The sequence below is a fragment of the Lampris incognitus genome, chromosome 2 (assembly GCF_029633865.1).
Source record: "Lampris incognitus isolate fLamInc1 chromosome 2, fLamInc1.hap2, whole genome shotgun sequence".
NCBI lineage: Eukaryota > Metazoa > Chordata > Actinopteri > Lampriformes > Lampridae > Lampris > Lampris incognitus.
Genome location: NC_079212.1, coordinates 130064298 through 130092083, shown reverse-complemented (window position 1 = coordinate 130092083; position 27786 = coordinate 130064298). Strand labels below are relative to the sequence as shown.

Sequence of the window (27786 nt, the reverse complement as noted above, 5' to 3'; positions counted from 1 at the left end):
AGGCATCCTGGCTGGAGTTCGCTCTCTGGACAGTGGTTTTTTTTGGACTGTGTTGCACTGAGTGGACTGTGTTGTTAACGGTTTGTGTGTTGTTGTTGTTTTTTTTTTTAAACTTTGTTCTCTCTGTTTTGTATGTTTTTGATGGTGTCATTTTTGGCGGTTTTGAATGTGTGTTTTTGTCTTTTGTGTCGCACTGCTGTGGGCTGGGTGAAATGAAATTGTTTCTTTTGTGTACGCAAGTACACAAAAGAAATGACAATAAATTGTTTCTGATTCCTGATATATGAATTTAATACTGTTTTTAGCATTTACTACAGTTTTTACAATTTTTTTCTTTTCTTGTAATCTAAAAAGGAGTAAAAGTGCTCACGAAATATCTGGATATGTTCTCTTCTTTGACTCTCCCTAGGACAGTTCCCAACATCAAACTGCTAGAAGGGAAAGTTTGAAATAAATCATTCAGGACCGCAACAAGCAAAGCCAACATTTCAGCATGCATTTCTCATGACTTTATAATTATTTTATTGACTTAGCAGAGACCATTTTCAGTGAGACATTTCTTTTTTAACTATGAGTATATGAAGCACTTCTGAAGCTGCATGACCCCAGTTACCAGTTGAACATATTGTTTTGTTTTGTTTTTTTGAAGTGCCTCAGAATATGAGCAAAAGGATAAACAATCTAGCCTGTTGAAATGAAAATTAACAGCACATAAATTGCAATATCAAATACAGAATTACTGGCGAGTTGCTCTATCGCCCATCTCTCCTAGTCATACATACATGTGCACATTTCAGTATGTTCCGCCATGTTTGTGAAATGGCGGAACATACCGACTACCGGGGGTCAAAATTGTGACTGTCAGCATGTGGATCGGTCCTGTATAGGCAGCAGGGGTGGATTGGAGCATAGAGAATGGGGTGAGTTTTATTTTATTTTAAATTTCTTTAATTTTTCCCTTTTTCCTCCCCAATTGTACTTGGCCAATTACCCCATTCTTCCGAGCCGTCCCAGTCACTGCTCCACCCCCTCTGCCGATCCGGGGAGGGCTGCAGACTACCACATGCTTCCTCCGATACATTTGGAGTCGCCAGCTGCTTCTTTTCACCTGACAGTACAGGAATTTCACCAAGGCGACGTAGCGCATGGGAGGATCACGCTATTCCCCCTAATTCCCCCTCCCCCCTGAATGACTGACCAGAGCAGGCGCTAGTGCAGTGACCAGGACACATACCCACATCCGGCTTCCCACCCACAGACATGGTCAATTGTGTCTGTAGCGACGCCCGACCAAGCCGGAGGTAACACAGGGATTCGAACCAGTGATTCACCGTTTCAGTATCCGGAGGCCCTGATGGAGTGAGTTTTAAAAACAGTTTTCTGTGAGATGTTTACCCTCAAGGACAGCAGACTCAGTCCATGTTTGGGTCATGCCGTTCTACCCATATTCAACTGCACCTTGTCCCTCTGAAACTGAAGCTATGGGACTGGTTGAGACACCACTGGTCTTGTTGATCTGATGGCATCTTTAGTCAACTATACAAAGCTCACCAGATGTCAAAATCAATTAAGTTCTATCTGGAACTGTTAAGGGCACTGTTGAATAAATAAGAGAAAGACATTCATCAAGTCAGTTAGGAGAAAAAGCAAAGTGGCATAAGCATTAAGGAAGAAAAAAAAGGTAGTAAATAATTGAGAATCTTTGACTCCAGGCATTCATGCTAAACATCTCATCTGTACATTTCTTTCAAAGAGCTGCTGACACGTCAGGATGACTCAATTAGGACCTGCGTCTTCTTCTGTCTCTTCTCGAAGAGGGCCATACATCTAACCCTTACTGTTGAGTATGTCACGGATACATTACAATCAATGGACACTTTTACTAGAAATCAAACAGTGCATCAATCAGAGTGCCTGTTAGGCCACCACAAGAGATGATAGTAGCTCAGGAGGTAAAGCTCAGTCCAGTAAATGGAGGGTTGCCGGTTCAATCCTCGGCTCCTCCTGGCAAAAATGTGGAGGTGTTCCTGAGCAAGACACCAAAGCCCTAGCTGCTCCTGAAGAACAGGTTATTACGTTGCATGGTTGACATCACTGTTGGTGTGTGAGTGTGAGTGCATGCACGGCATTAATTGTAAAGTGCTTTGGAAAATAGTGCTGTATAAATACAACAGATTCTACCCCAACACCCCTTTCTGAGCGACTGCTCCAATCCATTCACATGGAACATGATCTGGGGTGAATGTAAATCAAAGTACTGGTTCAATGCTGCTGTCATCATACATGACAGTCATGGGTATAAAAACAGGCTCTTTAATACATGTCAGCATCAAGAAGACTTCCCATACATCAACACACACAAGCACCTGTGAAAAAATGTTGAGCAATTTTCAGAGAGTTTGTCTCTCTTTATTCCCTCTCTAGTAAAAGCAACTTGAAATCCAAGCACACAGCCAAAAATAAACCTATTTATTTTATTTGATTTGATTCAACCCACTGTCAATTCTTGATTTCTACATCTCTACAGCCTCAAGGAACGTAACTCGTCTTGCTCAAGTCAGCCTCAAGAAGGAACCCATCGTACTAGTTTCCATGGCAACAGGGGACCAAGGGCCTCCAAGGTTGGAGCTAGAAAGCCCCCTAAGCTGAGATGACGGGAGACCTGATCTGACGGGCTGTCGTGTGCTCTGCTCTCCTGTATTGATATCTTTATTGAAGATTTCATTACCGCCGCCTCCTGCAGGGCGTTGACATGATGAATTGTCACCAGACATTGGCTGTTCATCATTTCTGGGGTCGCGCAAGCAATAAAAATGGGGCTGTGGTCTTACATTTGATGATGAAGAGAGAGAGATTTAAGGAGAGGGGAGGAGAGTGTTTCGTGGCTGGAAAGTGGATTAGATTCATTATTTAGGAGCCGATTCCCCTTCACAGTGAGAGGGAAGGAGAATTGGAGAGAAAGTAGAAATACTTGCAGGATGAACTGGGTCCTTCTAGATAGCATTTTTCTTATCCAAGAACCAATTCTTATGAAACGGAAAGAAAGCACAGTGCTTCATTAGATCAGAAAGTATGAACATTATATATACAGAAATAATCTAGTGATTCAAATAAATTCTTTATGAGACAATACAAGCTTGTTTCATGACATAAGCAATCATCAGCTGTCAATTTTATTTTTTGTCAATTTTATTATTTTGCTCCTTATTTGTTGAGCACTTTCCCTACCGTTGTTTCTTTTACCATATATATATATATATAGGCAAGCATGTATGAACAACAGGTATGTCACTACTATGCAGAGTTTTGTTATGGTTGCATAATCAACAACTTATGCCCATATATTATACCATGTTATTTATATACTATATTGCCCATACACTATACTATATACCATACCACAACTCCACAACCCATCATGCCCATATAGAATACTATACACTCCCACTATATTACACTTGATTATTTTATATACCAGAAGTATACACTATATGTTCACCTACCACCCACCTCACAACTACATACTTTATTATATACCTATGTTGCAACCACAACAATAGCAGCAATAATCATAACCTGTATACAGCAGTTGAATGTGTATTTACAATTGTACATTTGTATTGCACATCTGGTTTAATGAAGTAGCGCAAATCGTAGATATTTAGCTGAGACGTCTTGACCAGAAAGGGCTGTTTGCAAAGTGTGTTATTTACATAATAAGTTTCTATATCAAGTTTCTAGCTATATAGATATTATAGTTTATCCTACATGTTTCTTGTATCTGTACATGTAGCCAAAATCCATGAATGTTGGCATATAAAACACATTTTCAGATCATCACATCAAAAGGAAAGGAATGCATTGATACCCTGTTGAATCTCTTCAAGAAACTGGGCCAAAAGCTCTGATATGTTACCGTTTGATCATGAAGTTTTATCTCTGCTTCTCATTTCCTCTCATGAGCAGCAAAAATTATGTCCACAGGGTAATTTTGGATGCACACTTTGGAGTATTTGGTTGGAAGTGTCTTCGAGCGTATTATTCTAACCCCAAAAAGCCTTCACATATTAATCTATCATTCAACCAAATCCTCTTAATGTGTCCATGCCACATCTGAGCCAGGACATTTGATTTAGCATGGCCTTAATCCCAACATTCATGACCATACATTGTCCTATGAAAGGCCTATTCCACTGACCTGTAGATTTAATACAGTTCTTATGGCACTCGTTTTTTTTTTTTACTGCACAAAAAGATATACCATTTGGAACGTGTGCCCAGTTCAGGAAGTCTCTCCCCTTCCTGAATGCTACACAGTATTTGAATGACTGCTAATCCTATTGGATGAGGAAGAAGAAACACTGCCACTTCACTGTGTGTTGTCTGGATCTTATCCCAAAGGAAGAGGCCTTTTATCATGCTGGAAACTGTTTAAAGAGTAAGCTCTCATTTTATCCTGTCTCTGCCCACTCATATTTTGAAAAAGGTGGGGGAACGAAGAAGTGTAGATGAAAAGATGAAAAGGACCATGATAGTGGAGTGTGTGTGTGGGGGGAGGTGCCATTTTCAAACATATTACAAAAGGAATTTGATATGTAATCTCATTTTTTTTTATTGCTAAAGTGTATCATATCTGTGGACTAAAGGACATGGACATGAAAGTATTTGGCAGAACTCAACCAGCAGTAGTACAGTTTTCACAGGAAATGCAGATAATATGCACTGAAAAGTCGAGATTTCATGCAGAAGTTACGCTTTTCCATTGAAATGAAGCCATATTTTTCAACATTTTCATCCAGAGAAAAGGGCTTACCACAAACACAAAAAATACAGGTAAAAGTCTTGAAACATTTGTGTTAAGTTTTTTTTTTTTAGCTCCACATTGTGTTTCCCATGGCTCTGTATTCATGAGTACTTCGCTTCAAACTCATAAACCAAGAATGACAACATTGCAGAGATTGGATGTCTTTAGCATAACCCATAGTGGAGGTATTGCAGTTCGCCTGTGTACTTCTTGAGAAAACAAAGAGGAGGATATTTGCAGTAAAAGCAGATGAGGTACTAGTTTCTATATACAAGAGCTCCTTGTAAAAAGAATTGGAAGTGCAGACAGGCAGGCGGTGAAGTGGCCTTTTGGATGAATCAGTATTGTTAATATAATTTTCCCAGAGTGAAGAATTTAGGCTTAATTTGAACTTATACTTGTGTGAATCAATTGTCTTTATATGAATAATATTAATATGAAGCATCCGAACTTAGCTTTTTAAATTATGTTGATGAGTATGTCTGCTGCTCTGCTGTGCGTTATAAGCATTCATGGCAGACTGGATACTTCCCGTTCATTTTTAAAACTGAACCTTGGAAGGAAGCACTCTGTACTCAAGTCATCTTTAACAACTTAAGACCAATTTCCAATCTGCTGTTTTTTTAATAAAACTCCGGAGAAACTGGCCTACACAGACTACTTAAATAGAAATAGCATGTTTAAGAAATTCCACTCTGGCTTCTGAGCAGCGTATGCCATTAAAACGGTACTGGTTGAAGGTTGTACATGATCTCAGAATCAGCTGTACTGAGACAACGCTCTATTCTGGTACCGTCACATGCCTTCAATACTGTTGATTACAATTATCATATTGATAGAGTAGCGAATTCAGGGGGCAGCCGGGAACCGCCGCAGCCGAGACGTGAACCCGGGACTCCCGCACCATGGGCGACTACGTGTCCGACCCTTTAACCAACCGGCTAGCAAGTCTACGCATTCATTCATGGCCGTTACAATAGGATGGAAAAGTGAGGTAGAACATGCGTAACGAGTCAGCGCCGGGCCCCAAAGCGGTTGTGGCTAGATGGGGTACAGCCACGGACGGAAGTGACGCAAAATCTCGCAGGGTGTATTTCGTTGCTATGGCGCTAGCTAGCCTAGCTAACCTCCTGAGAGACATGTCGGCAAATTCAGAAGCCCGCGAAGGCTATTTTCACAGTTTCCCTTCGCGTAGATCTTTTGAGGGGATTTAAATATAATTTTCTGAGGACACACTGAGTATGGCTGTATGTGCAGATAACGGATGGTAATCAATGTAGGAGGTTAGCTAGGCTAGCTATCACCATAGCAACGAAATACGCCCGGGGAGATTTTGCGTCACTTCCGTCCGTGGTTGTATCCCATCTAGCCACAACCGGTCAAAGCGGGCGCCGGCCGCGATATTATGAACCCTACATAGCCCTCGCCAAAATCCCGTACCCTGTCCCAAATCTCGCGAACGGACGCCGGATTTCCGCTGCGTTGCTAAGGAAACAATCAACTATCAACTCGGTGCGAAGCAAAGCTAACGTTAGCTACCTTCAATTTTGTAATTTTGTATTTTTCGCAATTTTGGACAGCTGGCTGCTTTTGTAATTTTGGACTGCTGGCTGTCAACAACAGAACGGAGGTAAGTAACGTTAGTTTGATTTAAGTGTTTGCCCTGAAAACGAAATTAAGCAGGAAGTCTAGATTATTTTTGGTTTTGATTAAAAATAATCAAAATATTAAGTTACATAACTTATGAATCGTCTAAAAAGTGAACCATGGGGTTGAAATTATGATTGTGAGGGAAAGAATAGCCTTAAGTTGACTAACCTAACAATTTTAGGTTACAAGGTCTGCCTCTGCTCCTTGGATACGTTATTGGTATTATATTAATGTTGATTGTGGATAACTTAGACAGGTTAAATTGTGGGTGTACAGCGTTTCCTTGATGAGCGCTAACCCCATAACAACATATTTTCGCGTTGCTACGGTGGCGCACACGTGACAAAGCCAGAAACGGGATTTTGGCGAGGCCTATGTAGGGTTCATAATATCGCGCCCCGGCCTGCCCATCGTAACATAACGCCATGTAGCGAATGAAAGAAGTGAAAGCACGCAGCTTTAAAACGACCAGCAACGACGAAAAGCACCGCACATTCGACACCAGAATGAAATGATTGCTAGGAGACCACCGTGCTATAGGAGTCGTAATAGCAAGGCCAAGATTGTAATGATCTGTGCCCTCTGGCTATGTTAACTTATAACATTAATAAAGCAAGGACGACTTCTCTCGTGCTGGGTGTTTATTCACCGACCGGATTCCCACTGACGTTGTTACGTACATCACGTGACTTTGTTGTGGCGCTACGGAAAGCCGTAAGGGACATTAGCAAATCAAATATTACTAGCAAATATTACATCTCCCTTTTTCTGAAAAGTGCTGCTTTCTCTGCAGAGATACAGACCATGTTGAGCACGTTTATAAACGAATACAATCTTAATAAGAAAGAATATGAAAATGGAACTCTTATATAACTGGACTGCAACAAAGTAGTGTAAAACATTTCCTTCCCTGTCTAAATGTGACACCGTAATAACATTTCATCTTTTTTTTTTTTTTTTTTTACATTCATAAGTCAAGGATTTGTCTTGGTTTGACCGTGCGACCTGACCTCGTGGTGTAACCAGGCTGTGTGTCTGGTTGTCGCTGATTGTTCGTGTCTGGAGGTTCAGCATGCTCTTGCTGATGGGCTTGTGTGTTGTTGTTAGCGCTGGTAACAGTCTGCTGTGAAGTGTGTGTGTGCGTAGTGTGAGTGTTCACTCTGCTTTGTCGCAGGTGTTGACGGTTGCGTTGGTAGATCTGACCTTCTTTGGTTTGGATGTGGTAGCTCCTGTCTGTGTTCGCTGGTCTTTCCACAGTTGCAGGTCTCCAGGATCCATCCTCCTGCCGGAAGCGGATTGGTGTGCCTGCGGGCAGGTGGGGCAGAGGTTTGGCTGTTCGGTTGTAGTATGCCTGCTGGCGCTGTTGACATACCTCTCTCCTTTTGTGAACATCCTCCTGACTGGCGATCTGTGGCTGCAGGTGTTTTGCTGTTGATGGGAGAATGGACCGCAGCCTCCGACTCATCAGTAGCTGTGCCGGTGATTTCAGGTTGTCCACCGGTGTGTTGCGATACTCCAGTAAGCTCATGTAGGGGTCTTTGTTCTCAGCTTTGGCTTTGTCCAGGATGCGTTTGGCCGTCTGGACAGTCTTCTCGGAGAGGCCGTTGCTCTGTGGGTAGTGGGGGCTTGTGGTGGTGTGTGAGAAACCCCATGTCTGTGAGAAGTTGCGGAACTCACCAGAGCTGTAGCACGGACCGTTGTCGCTGATGATAGTCTCGGGGATTCCGTGTCGAGCCATTGCTGCTTTCAGCTTCATGATGACGGCAGATGAGGTGCAGCTGTAAAGTCTTTCTAGCTCGAAGAATCTGGAGTAGTAGTCCACAGTGACTATGAAGTCCTGTGAGTTCCATGTGAATAGGTCTGTGCCTATCACTTGCCACGGCCGCTCGGGTATGGCGTGTGACATCATTGGTTCCTTTGCATTTGCGCTGCGCCGTTCTTGGCATATGCTGCAGTCTGCTACCGCATCCTCGATCTGTTTCACCATGCCAGGCCAGAACAGTAAGTCTCTTGCTCGGCATTTGCTTTTTTCCACGCCAAGGTGGCTGGCATGGATGCGCTGTATCATGTCCTTGCGAAGCTTTTGGGGGACAATGATTCTCTCACCTTTGAACAGGATACCGTCCATTTCTGAGATTTCTGCTCTGTGGTTCCAGTATTCCTGGATGCTGGGCGGGCACTTTTTCTTTGTGTCTGGCCAGCCAGTGAGTGTGGCTCGTCTGAGTGCGGTGAGCTGTGGATCTTGCGCTGTTTCCTGCTTGATTTCTGTGAGTCTTGTGTCGCTCACAGGGATGTTGCTGAGGACTGTGTGCACTTGGGCCTCCATCCCTTCCTGTAGGTCACTGTCGTGGTGTTCTATTGACTTGCGTGACAGTGTGTCGGCCACCGGTATGTCCTTACCGGGGCGGTGGATGATTTGGATGTCGTATTTTTGGAGCGCCAGGATCATCCGTTGCAGCCGGGGTGGTGCTGCTGCCAGTGGCTTTTTTAGTATTGCCTCCAGAGGCTTGTGGTCTGACTCCACAATCACTTTTCGTCCATACATGTACTCGTGGAACCTCTTGCAGCCGAAGACCACAGCGTAGAGCTCCTTCTCTATCTGTGCGTAGTTTTCTTCAGTGCTGTTGAGTGACTTGGACGCATAGGCAATTGGTTTGCCATCTTGGAGCATGACAGCCCCAAGGCCACTTTTGGATGCATCCACTTGGAGTCGCAGCTCTTTCTGCGGGTCGAAATATGAGAGTACTGGACCTGGGTGCTGTGTAATGAGATTCTTCATCTCTTGGAACGCCTTGTCGTGGACTGCATCCCACACAAACTCACTGTCCTGTTTCAGAAGCTGTCTGAGGGGTGAGTTTATCTGTGAGAGGTGTGGAGCAAATCTGGCGAGGTAGTTGATCATGCCGAGGACTGTCTCCAGCTCTGCTTTGTTCTGTGGGGGTTGCATGTCCTTGACCGCCTTCACCTTGTGTGGGTCTGGTTTGATGCCTTTGTGTGAGAGCGTGTGGCCGAAGTAGCTTACCTCGGACACGCATATGTGACACTTGTCGGGGTTGAGCCGCACCCCTCGCTCCCTTGTGCGCTTCAGCATCGCTCTGAGACGCTGGTCATGTTCCTCTTTAGTCTTGCCGAACACTAGTATGTCGTCCACTATGGCCGTCACACCGTCCAATCCTTCATATGTTTCATCCACGCGTCTCTCGAACTCGTCTTGAGCGGACACGATTCCGAATGGCAGTCTGAGGAAACGATACCTGCCAAACACTGTGTTAAATGTCGTCAACATTGAGGATTCAGTGCTCAGTTTGATGGCCCAATAGCCTGACCGCGCGTCTAACACGCTAAAGTACTCAGCTCCAGCGAGCTTTGTGGTGGCGTCCTCCAGCGTGGGGAGGGGGTAGTGAGGTCGTTGTATCACTTTGTTAAGAGCTCTGGGGTCTAAACACACTCTAAGTTTGCCTGTCTTTGGCTTCTCAACAATGACGAGTGCGTTCACCCATTCTGTGGGTTCTGTTACCTTACAGATTATGCCGCCTTTCTCCATGCTGTCAAGCTCGTCCCTCAGTTTGCTGCGTAGGGCGATGGGGATTCTGCGTGGCGGGCAGACGACCGGCGTTGCATCTGGTGTGACGCGGAAGGTGCACTCGCCTGGGAACTCTCCTATTCCTTGGAAAACATCTGCATACTCATCCATTATGCTCTGTGATGTGACATTGTTTTCCTCGCTCACAGCCATCACTATTTTTACCAAGTTTAGGTCACGGCATGTTTTCATTGCCATGACTGGTGGGGCGTTTGTGTCAATGACGTAAAAGTCCAGCATAATTGCATTGTCTCTGTACTTACATTTGAGTTTGCATGTGCCTTTCACGCTCAGCGCGCCTCCTCCATATTCAGTGAGTCTGTGTATTGCTGGTTTCAGTGTCACATTTTTGAACAGCGCCTGGAACAGGTTGGTGGGAATAGTATTGGCCTGTGCCCCAGTGTCTAGTTTAAACTTTACCTTCTGTGGAGGTGTGCCAATTCCAACCTCTACGTAAGCCTGCTCGTTGCTTTTTCCGTTGTTCTCTATTGAGATGCAGTCTATGTACAGCTCTGTCTGTTCTCCCACAGCGGTGCTCTCCACTGTAATGTTGTCGAAGTACAGTTCTTCCTGCTCTCTGTCAGTGGTGTACTCTTCTGGGTTCTCTCCGACGGCATGTACTGTGCCGCGGTAGTACTTTGTCTGTCCCTGGGAGCTAGACTTGCATACTTTAGCAAAATGATTGAGCTTCTTGCATTTAATGCATTGTTTACCCTTAGCTGGGCAAGTGGCTTTAGCGCCGTGTAGCCCTCCACAATAGCTACACGCCCTGGCGGCGGTGCTAACGTCCCTTTGTCTGAAGTTAGCGTTAGCTGCTTTGGGTGCGTTCGGTTTGTAAGTCTTTCTGCCTATTGCGTGCACCGTTTCATGTGTGCTGCCCTGGCCCATAAACGTTAGCTGTTGCTTTGCTAGCTCGTGTGAGCGGGCTACATCTATGGCTTTTTCTAGCGTTAGCTCAGCTCCCTGGCTAAGTAGCTTTTCTCTCACTCTGGGTGAGTTGGTGGCAAACACGATGCGGTCCCTGACCATCTCGTCGGCATTTGGGTAGCCACAGTCTTTGACTAGGAGCTTTAGCTCAGTTACAAATCGTTCGAAGGATTCACTCTCTCCCTGCATCTTTTCATGAAATTTATATCTGGCATAAATCGGGTTTGCTTTGGGGGTGATGTACTCAGTGTACTTATCGTAGTACGTTTCTAGCTTCTTGGCTTGTTCTCCGCTGAGTGTCCAAGTGTTGTGCACATCGCGCCCTTTTTCCCCTATCCAGAGCAGGAGGTAGCTGCATTTCTCCTCTTCATTCTTCCCGCGCAGGGGGCCCGTGAACATTAGCTCCGTTGTTTGTCGAAATCGTCTCCATGCTTCAGGTAAGTTCGCCGATTCCCAGTCCATCCGTGGAGCTGGAACGCCGTACGAATCCATATTGGGTATTTAAACTCCGCTACTCTGACACCATGTAATGTTCTGTGCCCTCTGGCTATGTTAACTTATAACATTAATAAAGCAAGGACGACTTCTCTCGTGCTGGGTGTTTATTCACCGACCGGATTCCCACTGACGTTGTTACGTACATCACGTGACTTTGTTGTGGCGCTACGGAAAGCCGTAAGGGACATTAGCAAATCAAATGTTACTAGCAAATATTACAAAGATAGTCATAAAATAGCCTACTTCACAAAATCTAGTGTCCGAGAACCATAACAGATGAAAACATAATTGGTGACAGGGCACCCGCACATTGACAGCATTATTCATGTCGGCGAATAGGCCTCATAAACGCAAAACACGTGTGTGGGTTGAGTCAAATAAATGATAAGTTCTACTTACATAGGCGCACTCTCCAGGCTTTTCGCTGCGCAGTCTTAACACTTCGCCAGCAAGCTAACTGCGTGGATTTCGCTATGCGGTAGTACGCATGTCCATGATTACTAGCGGGCACACTTCTGAACATACCGTATACTGTAGACTCCCTGCCTGAGCTTTTGGATGCGATGGTGGCGAGATAAAGACGGGTCCGTGCGTGCGGACGGGCCTTAAACTGTTGCAGGCCCCAATGCAGCTGCATTACCTGCATATATGGTAGTTTCGCCTGTGTGATGTAGTTTCAGTTCTCATCGATCGAGACTCGTGTTAAATCAGAATTTCTCCTCAGAAACAATAATGTTCCACATGTAATGCCGCGAGACCCAACTGTGGGTTCACTACTTTCCATTCTTTATATGCTGCCTCTAGTGGCCATCATCTACAAGAATATTGACGTTGGCTCAGACTTGACCTTCGAACCACACAAAGGATATAATAGCATTTAACCACTCAAAGAATTTTAACAAAGGTTGAGCCTTTTCTATCTCCCTTTTATACAGAGAAACTTTCACATTGAATTTGTTGATTTTTACAAAGCACTGCTCTCAGGTCTTCCTCAAGGAGAAAGGACAAATAAAGCCTGTACAGAATACTGCCACTAGTTTTAACTTGAGCACAAAAAAAGAGCATACTCATGTGTTACAGTCTCTGCACTGGCTACTATATAGTAGCTTTAGTATAGATTTTAAGATCCTTCTACTTTTTCAACCACAGATCTTTCTATAGACTTGCCCTTGATTACATTGATACTGGCATGCTGCCAAAGCATGGCCCTGGTACCTGACTGTTCCAGAGATGCAAAGACTAAAGGTGAAGCTGCTTTTCACGCTTTTGGACCAGACTCTGGAATAGTCTGCTGTTAGATCCAATTACAGCTTCATCAACTGAAGCTTTTAATCGCCTTTTCAAAATACATTTTTAGCCTTGCTTTTATCTATGGGTAGTTAATACTTTTTAATGTATTTTATTTTTTTATTTTTATTTCAATCAATTTACAAGTCTCTTTCAGTACATATGTATTAATCTTTTTTTTCCCTTTATCTACTTTTCATCTGTTCACTTTAACTCATAAAACTGCAGAGATGCACTTTGTACACTTAAATGCAATGCAGGAAATGGGCTATGAAGTTTGACTGATATAGACAAGCGCATGGTGTGGCACCAGTGTCTCGGGGTTGTCGTACTTACGAGCCAAACTTTGCTCAAAAAGATAAAGTTAAAAAGTTTCCCTCCTCTCATCAATTAAAAGCTGGTGGCATTCTAATAGTGTGCTGTAGGAAACTGGGACGAAAAGAGGGGGCCAAGGTTTGACGGTGTGCCATTAACTCAAATGTGGTTGCCGATTTGTAAGGCTCAAACAAGCACTTTTTTTTCCCTTTTCTGGGCAGACAGATTAAGTTGCAGATAGGCCTGCTTATTTTATGCACGAGTCCAATTTTCCACTAATTCTTGCTGGAGGAAATAGTTGTAAATTGTGTATGGATATTATTTGCCAAATTACTTAAAGCAAACATTTTTTAATTCCCCATGTTTGCTTTATCTAAATTGGAAGTTTGATTAGGATGCTTGACAGACCTAAACGTATGCTTTTTTTTTTGCAATAGTAGAGCTATAGAAGACATACACAGCATGACTTATTTACTATACACATAGTAATAAGTCTGGTCACGTTATACTGTGGAGTCAAATTAACGCATAAACTGCCCTGTCCATAACCTGTGTTTTATCCATGAGGACTAACAAGGGAAGTTGAACACCCTTCCTTCCCTACCTTATATTTTTCAAAATACTATCAAGTAGCCCTTATTGGAGATGTTTTCCCCACTTTCAACCTTTTAACCTTACATATTGTGGACATGAGACAGGGGCATATTGCCTCTGCATTCCTCCATTCTACATCTTCAAGGTCTCGAGGAGCAAATCCCCCATTGGTTTCCCAAAGGTCATTAGGATTGACCCTTCAGTCGTTTTTTTCCCTCTCATTTCAAAATCTTAGTTGGCAGGGGAATAACAGAACGTACCCAGACCTTTCCCTCCTCATCCACCCAATGTGTCCACTGCCCTGACGTCTGAGAATACTGATCTGCAACCCTCTCCTCTCTTATGGAGTGAAAAACATCTTCGACGGAGGAGTGAGGATGCAGAGAGGACAGGGAGAGAGCACAGAGAGTTACGGACCAAAGTGTAAGCTACGGCGGAATTAAGAGAGGAACAAACGCCTGTTCAATATCCAAGCCTTGACGTTGAGTACAGACGCCAGGTTTGTCTTCTTTCACCCACACACTTCATATCCATTTGCACCTTTGTGGCGACTTCGGTAATAGTGTCAGACTTTTCTCACCTTTCTGTTTGCCACCAAAAACGAACAGCTTGTTATTCGCTATTTTCAGGATGACATCCTGTCTTATTCAGACATGCAAATATCATAAACAGGTAAATCCGAGTGCATGCAAGCACTCATTCACGAGTATGGGTGAATAAGCGTGCACGCCCACATGCACGCCCACATACAGACACTGAAAGAGCTGCACTCTGTTGGGTTTGTTGAATATATTATTTTAATTTTAACATCATCATCATAGTTTAACTTCTTAATTTTCCCTTCATTCATTTTTAAAATGATCACCTCTGAATGTACACATACTGCAAACTGTCAAAAATATACAAACAAATGCAGGCTTGTGCTATAATCTGGTCAAATGTCTAAAAAACAGTGGCACTGGGGGAAAGAGAGAGAAAGAGAGAGAGAGAGAGAGCGAGAGAGAGACAAAGAAGAGAAAGAGAGAAGACAGAGAGAGACATTGAAACCGTTAAAGACATGCACAGCATCATTGTGAGCACCGGTCACGGCGGCCCGTGTGTGCGGTATGTCCATGGGCTGTCTGTGGAAAAGTATACATACATTTCATCATTTGACGGTGCGGCAGAAAATGACCGTCGCATATCAAAGCAAAAAGACTCAATAAAACACCCCCCCCCAAAAAAATAAAAATAATGAAATAATGAAACTGTTAGGCACATCATTGTTTTTTTATGGTTTTACATTTTCTGTAAAAGTTGGAGATAGTGTAAGTGTAGAATGCTTGAACAAAAAAAAACCCTCCCCCCAAAAAGAAAAAGAACAAACACATTTAAAAATAAAAGGAAAAAAAAATGTTGTAAAAATTGTCTTGGAATCATTGATTAGTAACGCAACAATGTCACAATCAATAACTTAAATTTCTTCTACAGCTGTGTAGGCTCTTGTGTGTGCCAGTGTGTGTGTGTGTGTAGTGGGGGAATTTGGGTACACTTTCATATGTCACGAACCAAGTGGTAATGGGAGCTTGTGTTGCTTTGTGGGCGGTGGATGTGATTAGACAACTCCCATGCGATCAGATACTGAGGTCTCTGGGGCTCTCCTTGTACGTCTTCTTGGGCTCAGGGACAACAGGCTTCGAGGAGCGGCTGGCGTTGGACTTGAGCGTGCTGTAGTACTCTCTCACTTTGGCTGCAACCAAATCATCCTCGTAATCTTCATCTTCCTCCCCTTCCTGGTCTTGTCTGAATCTTCTGATCGGGGAGATGTCTCGTCCCAGACTGCGGGCTCGGTACTGTGGCTCAGGGGAGGGCCCTCGGCTGGTGTAACGCTCTTCCCTCTCCATCCTCTCAGGTGAGCGGCCCCTCAGCAGAGAGCTGTACCTCTTGTAGGATGAGTCTGAGACAGGAGTATGCACCCTGGGCAAGGTGGTCTCTACATAGGGCCTTCTCTGGCCATGGGATGCTGCCTCCGCCAGCAGGCTACCTCCCCTGTAGGCCCTCTCCATGGAAGAGGCCCTCATCAGCAGGTTGTCCCTCCTGTATGGGAGCGGTAGCGTGGCTTCCCTGTTCAGACGGTCCAGGGCTGGGGGTTCCCTGAGGACGCTGTCCTCAGGAGGGGGGCTCGGTTCAGGATCCCTGTAGGGCTCCTTCAATACAGCCTCAACCCCAGTTGGCTTCTCATTACTTTGGCCCCCATGTCTATTTGGGGACACGTGCCGGTGGTATGGATCTGAGGAGTGGGCATGGCGTCGGTTAGGGGACTGGTAGCGGTTTCTGTGGGGTGACTTGTGACGATGAGGCGAGCGGTGGCGTTGAGGTGAGCGGTGGCGATGAGGCGAGTGGTGGCGGCGGTGAGAGGGGGAGTGGTGGGTGTGGTGTCTGTCGGGGGAGCGCCCATGCCTGCGCCCTCCGTGACGGCTATCCAGGGTGTTTTCAGCACTCCGCGCACGACTGCGCCCCTTGTCCTGCGAATGGTGACGCCCGCTGCGGTGGTGCCCGCCGCTGGAATGGTGATGGTGGCCCTCTTTGGAGCCACTCTTTCCCTTGTCTTTCTTCTTGGACTGCTTGGATATCTCCTTCCCAGTGGACTTGCCCCCCTTGCGTTTGCCTGTGCTGGTTTTCTTATCAGGGGAACGGTGGGGTTGGGTGGAATGGTGGTGTCTGCCGGCACCGGTCAAGTGGCGGCTAGTTTCCTTCTTGCTCCGGGATGGTTGGTGGGTTTCTGGTGGGTAGCTTGACTCCGATGGTGCATTGGTGGGGCGCAGGGTGTTCACTTCCGAAGCGTTTTGTAACCCTGCGGCTGGGTTGGCTGTGCCGTCACTGTCGACGCTGCCGTCTGCAACACAGTGTGACATACAGACGAGGGCAGGGGGATCAAACATGCATTTCAAGTCTATAACTGTCTACCTGGTTTCAGAGTATTCATGCTTTACCAGTCACAAAGCTGAGGACATTACCAATGGAGGCCATTCAGATGTTAATGCCAGCAAAGACGGCTAACTCTTAGACAGCACAGCAACAGCCAATGGTAAAATAATAGCACTGCTTACTTGAGAATAAAAGGCAGTAATGCACCTGTAGAGCAGCCAAAGCTTGAAGACATCGTTACCCAACACAAACCTTTTCCCGGGAATATATGGGGTAATGTAATGGAAGCAGAATGGGACTTGGCCATGTGTTAAATTGCTGAGGAACGGTGGTTGGTTACAGCGCAAACTGGTACATGTTGATAATGCTGCTTGGTCAAATTGATGAGCCATGCTCTTTCATGCTCCGTCATGGTACCTTGAATATTTGGCAGTCGTTTAAAGCAAATAAGATGCTTTAGATGAAATCCAGAAACTGAAAGATGGGTCATTATATTACAGCGATAGTGACTTACTAGAGTGCCAGAAGTGAAATAGGGGACGATGTTTCAAGCCTTATTGTTCTTTGTTTGATGGTTGAGGTCAATTTATAAAATTACCATCTGATTATCAGGAGAATGTTTACCTTGGTAATTTCATTGCATAATCTGAATAAAAAGTTAACATAATGCCTTGTGATCATCGCATCCTTTAAGGGTAAATCTGCTATAACCAATTTGAGTTTTCAATACGTCTTTGGGTCTACATCACCGAGGAAAGGTTATGCCCAGACTATAAACTACAGAGCTACAGCTGAGAACATCCATATTGGGAGAAAAGGTGTTTTTCGATATTCAACTAGCCTCCAGTAGGAAGGATGATTAATCCAATTAACTTGAGCAGACTAAACTGGAGTGCATCACATTTCAGCAGTGGGCACAAGGTGCCCTGAGGTTGAACGTGATTGGCAGAGAGGTGTGCATGAATCCATTCCTACTGGTTGACATGAATGCAGCTGCGACGGCGCTGGCGGTATCGGCAAAGCATTCTGGGTGAATGGATTCGTATGCATGAAGTAGAGCACGGGCATGAGTAAGTTGAGAGGCCACACCACACGGGGGGAGGAAGAGAGAGAATAAGAGAGAGAGAGAGAGCGAGCAGAAGAGAGAGACTGACGACAGGATGGGAGAGCAGGACAGTTACAAACCGTGGTCTGATTTTGGAGGAGAGAGGCCTCCCCCATCTTGTCATTTCTCATACATGCAGTGAGATGGGGAGCGAGCAACCCTGAAGGGAGACAAGAGCCCAGCACAAAACAGGAAGAAGGCAAAAACAAAACAAAACAGAAAAAGAGAAGAGCACAGGGTTTAGTCCTTCTGAAACAAACTTGAAGGAAGAAAAGGAGAATTATTGTCTGTGTTGATTTTTTCAATGAAAAAAGGTGTTTATTTGATCATTGATTCATTTAGAATAAAGAGACAATCCAGGAAAATCACCCAACCTTTTAGTGGAAACCATCAGTTACAGAGAATGTCCTGGAAGCAAGCCCCCTCACTTACACACCCCACCCCATACGGACATACACCCACACAGATGGACATAAAAGCAGCAGAGACTGGAAACCCAAAAGAGACAAAAGAGACTCAAACACCCACAACAACAGCATGTGGAGCAGGTTTTACATTGCCAACAGGAGTAAAAAGAAACACCGGCAAGACTGTCAAAGGGTGTGTCAACTAAAAAGTTTTAAAAAAAAAAGAAAAAAAGATAAAAAATGTACAAATTCACATGATGCCATATTGGTGCAGGCTAAGACAGCACATTCTCAGCGCAAATCAAATTACATGAATGAACTTCTCAAGACAGGCAAGTATTTCCCACTGCAAATAAAAAAAAGGGGGAAAATGCATTTATGATGACTCGTGACTATCAAACCAGAGCAGTACGATAATAAAAACAAAATCCATAAATGTTATGGAAAATAGACAAAAAAAATAATTTACACTTTTGACAAGTTCATGCATCAATAAACTTTTTTTCCAATAATATGTGGATGCGATTCACGGCTCTGTACATGGAACAAAAATACTTGTAAAAATGCTTCTATACTTTTCACTGTACAAAACGTCTATATAAGTGGACCAACAGATTTCTGTTGTGCGGGGATGGCCAGAGTTCCTATCATCACAGCTTTTCAATGGCATTAACAGTGGGTGCAAACAAATCCATGGATTAGTCAATAATGCCGGGCACAAAAGCAGAAAATTTTTTGATTTTCTCATTGAAATGGCAAAAAAAAAAAAGCATTAGGCTGCTTTTGTTAAAACACGGTTCTCACGTAAGACCCTTAAGAGTTCAGTAGCTTACATTCACCTTTCAATAAATATCATAAATATGTTCGCACCACCCTCTCTACCCAAAGCTGCAAGATGCTTTCATTTCAAAGAGTGTGTCCCACCTTAGCATTGGATGTAGAAGATCAAGCTCCCTTCCCTCTAGATCCTAATGTACTTTTTAATGAGGGCTTGGGGGAATTGATATCACATCTTACCCACAAGAAATAATGAGCTCCCCTGCTCTGGGTCATTCAACCCCTGTAAACAGTTTCTTTTTTGAATCAGACCCTCAACCCCTATAAAGTCCGAGCAGAGTGCCTTTTTCTGTGGCCAGGCGGCAAGAAGGTGAAAAGGTGACAGTGAAGTGACATGGACGTTTCTGAGCCGGTGGCAACAGGTGGAGGCGAAGGTGGGGTGGGGTGGGGGGGAGAACCCAGAAGAGTGACCCTAACCCAGCAAGCAACCCCCATTCCCTCTCCCCCACTTCTAGCAATATGCCCATCCCATCTCAACCACCACCCAACCCCCCCCCCCCCCCAAAATGTTGGCAGTGACAGCCAAGAGGGCCGAAAGTTACCTCCACCAAAAAGAGACCCAGCATTCCCATGGGTGTGGGGTGTGTGTGTGTGTGTGTGTGTGTGGGGGGGGGGGGTGAGGTGACCCAGGGTTAGGCGGAGGGTCCTGGGAGGGTAAAGTAGCCACCTCCTCCCCAGACCCTCTCCCCCCCTGCCCCCTTTGACCCGACAGTGTGGTCTGGCTCAGGGCGTGAAGACGGGGGAGAAGGGAATGTTTTCGTAGATTGACCCACCATATTCAGGCACTGAGCCGTCACCCCTCTTGAGCACCAGATGGGCGCGGCGGCCTCCGCTTTTGATGAGCTCGATGGCACGGGCGTGCTTCATGCCCTTGGTGCTCTCGCCGTTGATCTCCAGGATCTCGTCGCCAACCTGGAAGGGAGAAGAGGACCAGCGGAGAAAGGGGGGGGGGGATAAGAGAGGGATATCAGCAGGTAAGAGAACGAGAGGGAGGGTGAGAACCACTCAGGGAGAGAGAGAACGAGAGGCACGCAAGTGACAGTAGGAAAGACGTACACAGGAGAGGCACATGGCACACAGGATTGAAAAGGGAACACAGTGAAAGAGGGAGGGAAAGGGGAGTAGAAAGAAATAAGAAATAAAAAGAAAGTTACATATCAAATCTCCTGAACAGTAAACCTCAGAGTAGAGCTTGTTTTGTTTTTATTTTCTCCTTTCTGTTTCCGAAAAGCTCCCAGAGTGGGGAAATTCTGTTGCAACTAGTATCTGAAAAGTGGGGAGAGAAAATGATAGATGGAGAAGGAAGGCGCGAGAGGAAATACTTGTTTGCTTCTAAGTTTGATCCCCCCACGCCTCGAGCTATCTGTCAGTGTTGACTGCGCTGAGGGAATTCCTCTCTGGCAGAATGTGGGTCTCTCACTGACACCTCTCTCTGCTTCACAGAACCTGGTTCTATTAATATCTCTGCTAACAAGGCATGGGTGCACAATCCTGTGCATGCATGCATACACACACACACATGCATCTATATATGCAAAGGAGCAAATGCAAGCACACGCTGGCATCAAGAGCCCCCCGACAGCTACAAGGGCAGATGTATGTCAGCAGGCTTTTTCATACCTTTCGTATGCATATACTTAAGGAAAAATCAATAAACCCTCATTCTGTATTCAATACAGCAGCCTGGGCATCTGCTTTACATTGAGAGTTTCTCATGTTTTTATGCAGTTATTAAAAATGGGTTAAAAATTCCCATGTCCCATGACATCTCCTGTGGCATGTATGAATAACATTTAGGTAGTTTTTTTTTGTATTTCTCCTCCCCTTTTTCTCTCAATCTGGCATGTCCAATTCCCCATGCTCTCAAGACCCTGTCACTGTACGACCCTCTACAGTGTCTTGAGGAGGGTGAGGACTACCACGTGTCGTGCCATACATGAATACACGAGGAGTCGACGACCGCTTCTTTTCACCTGCCAGCCGCGGGTCTCTGTGAGGGAACATAACTCTGTGTGTGTGTGTGTGTGTATACATCTAGTCAGTATGCTGCTGCCTTGACACAAGCTCTAACTTGGCACACCTCCCCAAGGTAACAACGTTAAGATTCACTGAGGCATAGCTCACTATAATTGGGCGGTAGGTTACGCAATAGCTATTATATCGATGAATGACATCATTCTGATGGCTGTAAAGGTTATGGGTGAGCATCATCAACAGGCTGTTAATGACCAAAATAAAAAACTGCCGAAGCCAACACCGCCCTTTTTTGAAGGAAACAGCGGATGCTTTTGAACCTAAGCACAGCAAAATTGATGACACCTCCAAAAATCACATTCAGGATGCACAGTGCAGAGACACCTGACATTTTGTTCATTTTTTTAACCCCCCCCCCGCCCCGCCCAATTGTATCCGGCCAATTACCCCGCTCTTCCAAGCCATCTCGGTTGCTGCTCCACCCCCTTTGCCAATCCGAGGAGGGCTGCAGACTACCATGTCTCCTCCGATACATGTGGAGTCGCCAGCCACTTTTCACCTGACAGTGAGGTGTTTCACCAGGGGGACATAGCGTGTGGGAGGATCACGCTATTCCCCCAGTTCCTCCTCCCCCCTGAACAGGCGCCCCGACCGACCAGAGGAGGTGCTAGTGCACCAACCAGGACACATACCCACATCCGGCTTCCCACCCGCAGACACGGCCAATTGTGTCTGTAGGGATGCCCGACCAAGCCGGAGGTAACACGGGGATTTGAACCAGCGACCCTGTGTTGGTAGGCAACGGAATAGACCACCACAACAACTGAACGCCCCAGCATTTTGTTCTTCTAACTATGACATTGTTTCCTGCACTTAGTTGTTTGTAACAGTGGCCTAAAATTATGTATCGGCGATCAAATGCAAAACTGTGAGTCTGACAAAAGTCTTCCACTTTTGCACTGACTGGATCAACTGTTGATCACTGAGCATGATGTCTGCATGTGAACATGACCTGTGCACAGTAATTCTTACATAATTATTCTGATATTGGTGGTGAACTTTTATATGCTCGTTCCTCAAGAGCTACAATGAAGACTGGGCAAACATCAACTGATTTTGCTATTCATCACTGTTCCTTTGCATGATGCTACATTATTAAAAACCCAACAGATACTAGGAACATGAGACAGATACACTACTATGGTCTGATGACTGCCCAACACAATGTACCTCTTTAAGGGGGGGGGGGACTCGAATATAAAGTACAAGTAAAGTATAAAGTACTGTCTTCTTTCTTCTTTTGGATATTTTCTCCCCAATTGTATACAGCCAACTACCCCACTCTTCCGAGCTGTCCTGGTCACTGCTCCACCCCCTCTGCTGATCCGGGGAGGGCTGCAGACTACCACATGCCTCCTCCGATACATGTGGCGTCACCAGCCGCTTCTTTTCACCTGAAAGTGAGGAGTTTTACCAGGGGGACGTAGCATGTGGGAGATTCACGCTACCCCCCCCCCCCAGTCCCCCCCCCGAACAGGCGCCCCAACCGACCAGAGGAGGCACTAGTGCAAGAAACCAGGACACATACCCACATCCGGCTGGCCAATTGTGTCTGTAGGGATGCCCGACCAAGCCGGCGCTAACATGGGGATTCGATCCAGCGATCCCCGTGTTGGTAGGCAACCGAGTAGACCGCTACACTACCTGGATGCCCCTAAAGTAGTCTCCTGAGTGTATGTGAAGGCCAGTAATATACTGTGTGCATACCCTCATCTTGCCGTTGCGTACAGCCGCTCCATCCTCTGCTAGCCTCAGCACGTACAGGTCCATATTATACTCTCTGCCTCCTCGCAGGCTGAAGCCAAAGCCCTTGCTGTCCCGCTCCAGGTCCACAGAGTAGAATTCAGCATCCTGACACACAGAGAGGCACACAGAAACAAACACACACACACACACACACACACACACACACACACACACACACACACAGGGTGAGAGAGACAAAGATCCATTTGCATCAAGGTCACTTTTGTGATTCGGCAGCTAAATTTGACTTTCTTTCCCTGCGTGTGTCCTGAAAATCGGGCTTCCACTTCAGAACAGGGGACAAATGCCACCGTTAGGAAAGTCACACCTATTTAACAGGCGCAGCACACTTTGTGTGTGTGTGTGTGTGTGCGCGCGCATGTGTGTGTGTGTGTGTGTGTGTTATGCCCTGGTGTAGGCATGGTGAATGTTTGATGCCTTTGGCTCAGGGCAGACAAAGAAAGGACACAGAAATGGAGAGAGAAGGCGAGATACAAGGGCATGGAGACAGCGACAGCACCTCCAGCCTTCACGCTTCTCTCGTCTGTCTGGCGGATCAATTCTATCTCTAAGAGGCATCTTCACATCAGCAGATTAATTCAACAGGGAACACGGCTGTCAGAGCAGTTACTTTGAAGGGACAGTGGACTCCAGGTTCTGCAAAGGCCAGTGGGTGAAAATACAAGATAGAAAAGAAGAGAAATGCAAAAAAAAAAAAAGAAAATAAAAAAAAATCTCAATTTGTCCTTTGGTGAATGGACAAGATGCATGGATGAACGGAAGGAGAATCAGTGGGTAGTTAGTGAGATGGTTTCTTTGATGGTCAAGAGAGGAATACTGATGGGGACAGGAAGCAGACGGACAGAGCGTGGATGGCAATGTGAGATGGTTGAAGGGTTGGGTTGGATAGATGAACGGGAGGATGAGCAGTTTGAGGGATGGATGCAGAGATAAATGACAGCACGGCTCAACAAATGGTTGAAATGTCTTTCCTACCTGGGCAGGGACTTGTTGTGTCGGGGGCTGAGGAGGAGGGCCCTGCGGGGCCTTGAACTCAAATGTCTCCTGTTTTGGTTTGGTGTTGGTTCTGGGACAGAGGGATGACAATCAGCGTCTTGTTAATACAAACACCTCGGGTAAGGACAAAAACTACAACAAAGAGGAACACAGTCTCAAACTTTTTCTTTATTTGAAGCCCTTGTAAAACGATGATGGAATAACAGCAAAATGGCCATGTATTCTGTTCAGGACAGGCACCCATTTTCTCACCTGGGCTCAGGTGCGGCCTGTTGCTGGGGTGTGTGAGTGGTTGTGATGGTGGCAATCTTCTCCGCATTGGTCAGTAGTGATGCGTTCGATGACTCTGAGAGAGGTAAGAGAAAACAAGACTGTCAGGAACCTAGAGAGCGCTGACCCTGTCTGAAGGACCTAAAGCAGTATTTTCCTTTGGGAGAACATTTCCATTTATCATCTCTCACGCACAAACACACACACACACACACACACATACACATACACACGCACACGCTCACGGTTGTTCAGGAGCTGTCAGTTGAAGCATTTGCTGATCTGGGGGTACTGCCTACAGCAACCTTCAGGCTCCACAGTCATGTTAATATAGCCATGTGCAGGCTACAGAAATAATTGTGTCTTTCTTTTAGGCTACTAATCATTTTGTAACAATAGCCAGCACTCCTTCCCCTCAACTGATGTTAATCTCAGTGTGAAATAAAACCATTTGTAAACGACCAAGTACGACTACATACATACCATTTAAAAGACTCCAGAACATAAAAACTAAAGGAAAGGCCAGTACTGTAATTACTTTTTTATTTTTTTATATTAATTCCCACCCACAGGAGCCCATTTGGTATTTACAACCATACTACAAATGAGATGACAACACCGGCATCTCACCTACAGAAACACCTCTTCCATGCTAACAACGTAATCCAGTTTGCCAATCCATAGCCATTTCCATTCTAGGTTTTAAAGTCATCTTTAAGCCTCATCGCTGTCTTCTACTCCCCCTACTCTCTATTCCTCTCACACTCCGCAAAGCTGCGGTCAATTCTCCTCTCATCTATTCATCACCTCAACCTCCACTGGCCCCCTTGGAGCCTATTGGCTTAACTCTTCGATTGCCTTCTTCCTATGACGTACTGGCTCAGCCAATCGAATGGTGGAACAGGGTGAGCTAAAGTTTGTGCTGTTGATTTGAAAGCCTATGTGTACAGTGTGTATGTGTGTGTGTGTGTTGTATGTTTCAGTTCATTTCTTTGCATGAAGAGTGGCATATACAATATGCAGGCTTTATCACAATACATTATATTCTTGCACGCTTTCTCTTCCATTTTCTTTCTCCTTTATAACCTTTCATTTGTTCTCCTAATCCCATTTTCTCCATCCATATGTTTATCAGCATGATCCACCCCTTCCGTTATTATTGCAATTCGTTTCCATTTCCATTTTCTACTTCCAACTGTTATTTGTTTCCAGTTTTATACAAAAAGATCCACCTGTTCTCTCTTGCCCTCCATAACTGCCCCCCTTCTCTATCTCTCTCTCTCTTTCGCTCCCTCTCATTCAAGGCACACAGAAAAGCACTACGCCGTCTCAATCATCTATCTCTCGCCTCAACAATACACCTGCCTGCACTGAACAGACCAAGTTAGGGGAGAACGGATGTATTCACAAGGAAGAATTCAGAAGAAAGAGAGAGGGGAGGGTCAGAGAGAGAAAAAGAGAGACTGAACGTGAGATGGAAACACAGGTGATGGTGGTTGTGTCCCCTTGGCTGGCCATATGTCACCTTGTTTCTTAAAAGGAGTCAGTGAGTTTTGCTTTGCCTGGGATGGAAGTCTCTGCTTCAGACCCATAATGCAATAGCTGCATGACACAGCTTTTGCTTGCAGTGATACCAGTATTTGGTATCGCTCAAAATACAAACCCTGGCATGCTGCTCTGGTCAAGACAGTTGTGCTCGATCAAAGGAGCAGCATTGCAGTTTAACCTTGGGAGAATCTACTGACAGACACGGTGGCACAGTGGTTAGAGCGGCCGCCTCACAGCAAGAAGGTCCTGAGTTCGAGCCCCGCGGTAGTCCAACCTTGGAGGTCGTCCCGGGACGTCCTCTGTGTGGAGTTTGCATGTTCCCCCTGTGTCTGCGTGGGGTTCCTCCGGGTACTCCGGTTTCCTCCCACAGTCCAAAGACATGTAGGTCAGGTGAATCGGCCGTACTAAACTGTCCCTAGGTGTGAATGTGTATGTCAGCCCTGTGACGGACTGGCGATCTGTCCAGGGTGTCTCCCCGCCCGCCGCTCAATGACTACTGGGATAGGCGCCAGCATCCCCGCGACCCTGAGCAGGATAAGCGGTTTGGATAATGGATAGAATGGATGGAGAACCTACTGACATACAGGAAGTTAACATGGACGAACTCAACCATGTGTACAAAGAAGAGCAAACCCTAAAGGATATATTAACTTAACTACCTGAGACACAAACGTCCTGTCACTCATTTTGTCTTTGTTGCTGCCAGACAGTGTCTGTTTGTTAGACAGACACACACGCAAAAAGACAAACAAAGCTGAAATCGTTTTAATGCCTTGACACTATTTCTCTCTTTCCGTCTCTGTCTCTTCCTGGCAGAACAATTTTGGCTAAAAAAGGCTATTCATCTATAAAAAGAGTCAGAAAGCATAGGGCGATGGACAAATCGCTCCAGTTTCTCCAAATAGCTCCTCGCAGGTTGACAGGGAATAACACCTTCTTCATTTACAAATGCTCACACCCATGCGCGCACACACCTAATTTAACAGTGTTTGTCAAGCATGTCTGGCAGATCTGTCAGCAGAGAGCAGGCAGAGCTTATCAGACGCGCCACCTAACCCGCGTGGTGCACGGACTTTCCTCCAGGAGAAAACACAAACATACAAACAGAAGCACCCCACATACTTAACTCTATCACTCTGCGATGGAGTCTCTTTCACACACACAGACACACACACACACACAGATATCGAAATCGCTCTTTGCATATTTTAGAGATAGGAATGCCTAGAGGCAAAAAATGCATAGGGTGGGAAGATTTCCACACATCCCAAAAGATGTGGTAATGTGGACATACAAGGTGTGCCCAAACTTTGAATATGAGGTGAGAAGCTTTACAAAATACTACAAGCATAAACAACCACCAGCGAGTCTTCTTGTTCAGTATATACTACATTTACTTCTGCTACTACTTTCTCTATTACTACTACTACTACTGCTACCACTAATTTTAAATTATTGTTGTTAGGGTTATCATACTAATTTATTAATGAGGTTAGGTTAAAGTTTATCCAAATTAAGTGCTCACTGACTCAAATACTGCAGCGATGTTTCTTGCTGATCGACAGTGAGAGACAGCTCACCCAAAGAAATGTCCAACAGCTGCCAAATGGATGGAACATCTGCAATGTGTGCTGGTTTGAAAATAAAATTATGGTAAAACCTAATTTACTCATCAGTTTTTGAAGGAACCTCTTGAGTACCCCCTCAAAAACCCCTGACTTTGCTGGGCCTATACTTTTTTTGGGGGGGGGGGATTTTTCACCCCTTTTTCTCCCCAATTGTATTCAGCCAATTACCCGACTCTTCCGACCCGTCCCGGTCGCTGCTCTACCCCCTCTGCCGATCCAGGGAGGGCTGCAGACTACCACATGCCTCCTCCGATACATGTGGAGTTGCCAGCCGCTTCTTTTCACCTGACAGTGAGGAGTTTCACCAGAGGGACGTAACGTAGCACGTGGGCGATTCACGCTATTCCCCCCAGTCCCCCCCCCTGTACAGGCGCCCTGACCAACCAGAGGAGGTGCTAGTGCAGCAACCAGGACACATACCCACATCCGGCTTCCCTCACGCAGAGACAGCCAATTGTGTCTGTAGGGATGCCCAACCAAGCCGGAGGTAACAAGGGGATTCCAACCGACGATCCCCGTGTTGGTAGGCAACGGAATAAACTGCCACACCACCCGGAAGCCCCTGCTGGGCCTACACTTAAGGTACCACTAGCCAAGGTAAGCAAAAGAAACCCAAAGAACAAAAGGGG

The 27786-nt window shown here is 45.5% G+C and overlaps 1 protein-coding gene across 1 annotated transcript in view; it reads right to left on the bottom strand.

Moving 5' to 3' along the window:
- Positions 1-14446: 14446 nt before the first annotated feature.
- magi1b (membrane associated guanylate kinase, WW and PDZ domain containing 1b) overlaps positions 14447-27786 on the bottom strand; it is a 212782-nt gene continuing 199442 nt past the window's right edge. Inside the window, exons 19-23 of the mRNA XM_056273056.1 lie at positions 23964-24057; positions 23691-23781; positions 22656-22799; positions 19688-19826; positions 14447-16533 (exon numbers count right to left, since the gene is read on the bottom strand). Of these exons, the coding sequence (XP_056129031.1) occupies positions 15272-16533; positions 19688-19826; positions 22656-22799; positions 23691-23781; positions 23964-24057 (1730 nt within the window). The 3' untranslated portion in view covers positions 14447-15271. The remainder of the gene's footprint in view (positions 16534-19687; positions 19827-22655; positions 22800-23690; positions 23782-23963; positions 24058-27786) is intronic.